We start from the raw sequence: 5700 nt of genomic DNA on the forward strand, positions 1-5700 counted from the left end.
GGGGCCGAGGGGCCGGCGCCGAGGAGCTGGCTGGAGTCCGGGGTGTGACCTTGGGGATGGCTGAGGTTCCTGGCAGGAGCAGCCACTGAGCCACCAGCCGAGGAGGGGCAGGCTTGAGAAAGAAGGGGAACTGCCTGCTGAGGATGTTAAGAAATGGGCCCCGGAGGAAAACCGTGCATAAGCCAGTTTCTGAACATTTCATTTTATTATGTGAGGATGGCCCAGGAGTCATCCCCTGGTCTCTGAATTGTTTTTCCTGTGTCATAAGTGAATGTGTGCCAAACCATGCCTTCTGTTACACAGAGCCTAAGAGCACTGGAAGAGGGTTGCTAGCCAAGAGGCTTGGACCAATGCTTATTTTCCACACCCGTTTTGGTTTTTTATTTCTGCTATCTAAGGGAATGTCACTTGTTGTTGCCACCGATGAACTCATTAATGCCATCCCTAACCAGACTCTGGCATGCTTTTAAAATAGAATGGAGCTTGAAATCCTAGTGATCGTACTTCAAACAGGAATAGAAACTAAGAATAATACATCTTGCATTATTGAGGTTAATTGTATGCCAGCATAAGTACCAAGCATTTTATGTACTTTCAAAAAAACAACTGTTAAGTGAAAATAAAATGCCTTTGGCTTTTGTCGTCATGGAATCTTCACAGCAACCCTGTGACACAGGAATTATCTCTATTGTATGTGAAAAATTAAGGCATAGAAAGGTAATGTAGCTTAACCAGTGGTCTGTCTTCATAGCCTATATTTGGTCACCTATTGTATACTCTTGCCTGCTGGACAGTGAGGGATGAAGCTATCTTTGGGCAGGTGGTAAATGTTCCACTAAAGTGGAACCTTCTGATGAGACTGAGACTGTTGCAGAGGTGATCTGCCAGAAGGCATTCAAAAGGGAGGATTTAAAGGTTGCTGTCACAGAAATGGCCCTGTATGAAATGTGTCTTTCAGGCTAAAGCAGAGGTTCCTAAATATAATAAATTTTTCAAGATGCCCTTAAGCCAGAGAAATGTCTTCAAGGTCATGGGGGATGTAGTTAGATCCAGACAACCTAATAAATATTTATGTCCTAGCAGTTCAGTAACTGTTTAAAATGTAATCTACACAATTCAAAGAAAAAATATTTCATTTTTAGCCATACTCTTTAATGGAAAGTGTGTGCCTGTTGATCACTACACCAATTTCTCCAACTTTGGGATCAGATTGGATACAGCTACCCTTGCTTCCTGTTCTACATAACTTTTTAGCCTTGCACTTGCAATTTATTAGAGAAGCTGCTAAAAAGTTCTAAAAACTCAGCTCCACAAGAAACGATCTCCTCAAAGGAGTAGAATACAATATAATGTTGAAACCTTAACTACCTGTAGTAACTAGCTTTTAGGTATTGAGCAGAGTAGCATTGCTTCTTTCAAAAATTTAAAATATTCCACAGCACATCCTGTGGGTTTGTACCCCCCATGCTCTAAGATCATCTTGTTGCAGTGTGGGAACTGTTTCTCCCAGGAGTTAGGTTTTTTGTTTGTTGTATTATTGCTAGTATTTCATCATAATACTCTAGATAAGAAGTAATCACCATCTAAGAAATTTTGAAAGCATTATAAATGTAAATGGGATTGGTGATTGATAATCACACACACACACACTCATTCATTCCTAATACCTCTGTTATTTTGACATCTTGAGGCAGAACCAGTTTAAAGGTAAGGACAAGGAGATGACAAAGTCGTCATCCTTGCTTCTAAGCATTTACCTTTCTGCCTGCTTCTGAAGGAAGTCTGGTGACTATAATTAAAAGTGGGGGGGGGGAGTGGAATTGTAGGCTTCCCACAGGTTGGTTGGTATTCTTGGTATTTATCTCATTTATCTTCTAGAATTAAAAAAAAATAGTAAATGATGAAGTCCTAAAATAACACTATCTCAGCAAAGAAGGATGGCTCAGAAATGATTAATTCAGGAAATCTTTCCAAAGGATTAGTGAAAAAGAACATTCCTTTCTTTCCCCCATGGGTGAACTCTTGCCTTGTTTTTGAAGTTGACTATTGGAAAATGAAAAGATTCTTAGGTTAGAATGAGAAATAGTTAATCCTCTGACAGGTAGGCTTTGATAACACTTGTGAAATTTAACGTTTTTCTTTTCACTTAAACTTGGTAAAAAAGCCAGTGAAACATGAAATTTGACCTAGAATTAATTTAAGCATGGGTCATCCCTTTGTCTTTACACCTGGAACATGTTGTACATTTCTTTTTTCTCTGTCCAGCAAAAGAAAGAACTCAAGAAAGGCAAGAAAAGACCATCTTAAATGGTTTAGGAAATGAAAAGACTTCTTATGAGAACAGTCTAAATTTTAGGTCTTTGTAGAAAATGCAGTTTCTAGAAAATATGGTCAAGGTACAGAATTCTGACTATTCACATCTCCTAAATTAGGGGCTTCTTGAAGTTTAAAAAAAGTTTTCATATAAGGAAAAAAAGAACTGAATTCCACCGTTGTGTTGGAGGTTAAAGGTGTTTGTTGATCCTATGGCCCCAACCCTTTTGTCTCCTTCACTGTTGTGAGACTTGTACTTATGAGTCACTGTGTTATATATTTTTATATTACCTGCTTAATTTTTGTTCTTACTCTTTGATATATTCATGACATTCTGTCAGGTGTTAAGTTTCCATCCCTGACCTCTGTTGCTTGTCCTAGTTTTAAGGAAATGCCTGAGGTCATTCTGTTCCCAAGGTGCCATTTACACTTGGGAGAAATACAGTGTAACACATCTGAACTTGGCTCCTAATGTCCAGTAGGTCTGGGAATAAACTGCTGACTATTTCTAGTTTACTCACTGTAGCTATGCTTCAAAAATCCCAATTAGAAAGCCAAACTACTTTAATAATTAAGAGAAGGGACTTTACCATCAAAAGATTTTATCTTCGGGTGTGATTCTTGGTTTTGTTGCTTGTGAACTCTGTGACACTAGATAAGTCATCCAGCATCTGTGCATCAGTTTGCTTATAGGGTTATAAAAAGAAAATGAGGTTTCATATGAAATGCTGAAAGCAAGGCCCCACTAAGGATGAAAATAATTTTATTTCCATTTCTCTTTCAGTTGTTAGAAGTTCATAGAAAAATTTTATGGAATTTTAATATTTTCCAAGAATTTTTAAAAATTTTATCATAGGTACACTTACAGTGATTTTGATATGAACTCAGCATTAACATGCTAACTCCCAAATTGATATTTTCTTAGTTAAACTGAAATTAAGGGAAGAAATCTGGAATCATAGGAGTATCTAATCTCCAAATATATTTCTGTTTTTAAGAAAGACGTTGGTATGGATCAGATAATCAACTTTCTAATGAAACCAAAGTGTGTGTGTGTGTGTGTGTGTGTTATTGTTATAAAAGCATAAGACCAGAAATTCAGGTCTTAGATTTAGTTTCTACAGATTTTCTCTTACTGACAGATTACTATGAATAAGTGTTTTCATATTATTTAAGTGAGAAAAAGAAGTTGTGGGGTGAGATTATGAATATCAGTATTGAATTGAGGAAATTCCTCCAGAGGAAACCCTCTGGCCATGAAAAACAAAATTGTCAGTATTCAACTAGCTCTCTGATCCATAGCCCAGAAACGTGTTTTTAGTCTCAAGTTCTTTTTTTTTATTAAAACATATTTATCGTGAACAGGAGGAGCAACTGGAAGCCTATGTTCATAATTCTGCCATTCTCTTTTTATATGTGAAGGAAGAGCCTAGACTGGACGTCTTGATCAACAATGCCGGTGTCTTCCAGTGCCCTTACACCAAGACGGAGGATGGGTTTGAGATGCAGTTCGGGGTGAACCACCTGGGGCACTTCCTGCTCACCAGCCTGCTCCTGGGACTCCTCAAGAGTTCAGCTCCCAGCAGGATTGTGGTCGTTTCTTCTAAACTTTATAAATATGGAGAAATCAACTTTGAAGACTTGAACAGTGAGCAGAGCTACAATAAAAGCTTCTGTTATAGCCGGAGCAAACTGGCTAACATTCTTTTTACCAGAGAATTAGCTCGCCGCTTAGAAGGCACAAATGTTACTGTCAACGTATTGCATCCCGGCATCGTGCGGACTAATCTGGGGAGGCACATTCACATTCCACTGCTGGTGAAACCACTTTTCAATTTGGTGTCATGGGCTTTCTTCAAAACGCCACTAGAAGGTGCCCAGACTTCCATCTACTTAGCCTCTTCACCAGAGGTGGAAGGTGTGTCAGGAAGATACTTTGGGGATTGTAAGGAGGAAGAACTGTTGCCCAAAGCGATGGATGACTCTGTAGCAAGAAAACTCTGGGATATCAGTGAAGTGATGGTTGGCATATTAAAATAGGAACAAGGAGTGAAAGAGCTGTTTATGAAATATATCAGTTATATCTGTGATCAGGAATGGTGTGGCTTGAGCTCTTGCTACTTGGGAAAACAATTTTGGTTTACAATAGTACTGCTAAGAAAATACATGGGAATATTTTCAAGGTACTGAAAAGGTTATTTTCGGGTATCAAATTTTGAGCAAACACGTTTTAAATGTATGAGTATAATGAATGCAATTATATTTTAAAAATTATAATTGGACAAGCAGATTTTACAACTGCTTAAGAATTGGTTACTTAAAATAGCTATCTTAAGATGTATTTCAAATATCTTTGTGCTTCATGGCTAAAGAGTTAAAAGTGTTCACTACTGTGGCTTTTGTGTGGCAATAATATGCCCGGTGTGTACACATAAATAAACTTACTGATGCAGATTTTTCACTTGTATTTCTTTATAAGTGACACTGAATGCAGTTCTTTGTCCTGTCCTTGTTAGCCTATCTGGTCTTGTTAAATCCAGTCTCCTTTTAGCATACCTTGCACCCTGGTCTCAGAAGTGATATTAGTAAAACTCAAATCTGTCATGGCTTCACATCCCTGCTTCAAGACCTATGATGATTTTCTTTTAGTTTTTGGGGTCTTTTTGTTTGGTTGGTTTTAACTATAGAATTCTTTCTTCAAAAGAATTTTACTCAAGAAATTGGGAGGATCAAATAAGCTATAGTAAAGTTGCAGGATATTGTCCCCCAAGGCTATTCTAAAAGGGCCTTTGTTAAATATAGCAGTTTATATAATCTTATTTAATTCTTTAGTATACATTTGAGAGTCTCCATGAACTAGGGACAGACTTGCCATATATAATGGAACTTACTGCAATAATAATGGAAAGATTCTGTACAGTTCAAGAGGACAGACAAAAGATGTGGGGTACTGAGTACTTGAAGTATAATTGAGAACTAAATTTCTGATCTTAATGTTTATTTACACAGGTACATTTCTAGTGACTATTGTTTTGAACAGAATATCTTAGTCATTCCATTGGATAACTCAGTCCTGAATATAGAAGAGTCTCTTGCCTCTGGGCCTTTCATTATGTTCTTTCATGCTGGAATACCCTCTCTTTTTCCTTGGGGACTACTACTTAACCCTTAGGTGCATCTCAAGTATGCTTTCTCCAGTCCTTGTAGGCAGAAACAATTCTCTTCCCACTTTGTTTCCTTTAGTCTTTGTACCTTTGCCTAAAGTGCACTAATTATTCATTCATAAATCCAGTTAGACATTTAGAATATGAATTCTCCAAAGGAGGATTTATGTTGTTATTAGCTTTTCCCCCTTGAAAAATCATAGGATAGTATCTAATAGGGAGT

At 37.6% G+C, this 5700-nt stretch overlaps 1 protein-coding gene across 1 annotated transcript in view; it reads left to right on the forward strand.

Annotated features, from left to right (window-relative positions):
* LOC107137479 (cytosolic 5'-nucleotidase 1B) overlaps positions 1-4767 on the forward strand; it is a 27698-nt gene extending 22931 nt beyond the window's left edge. Inside the window, exon 10 of the mRNA XM_048804771.1 lies at positions 3736-4767. Within this exon, the coding sequence (XP_048660728.1) occupies positions 3736-4353 (618 nt within the window). The 3' untranslated portion in view covers positions 4354-4767. The remainder of the gene's footprint in view (positions 1-3735) is intronic.
* The last annotated feature ends 933 nt before the right edge of the window (positions 4768-5700 follow it).

This window comes from Marmota marmota, unplaced genomic scaffold, assembly GCF_001458135.2.
Source record: "Marmota marmota marmota unplaced genomic scaffold, marMar, whole genome shotgun sequence".
Classification (NCBI taxonomy): Eukaryota; Metazoa; Chordata; class Mammalia; order Rodentia; family Sciuridae; genus Marmota; species Marmota marmota.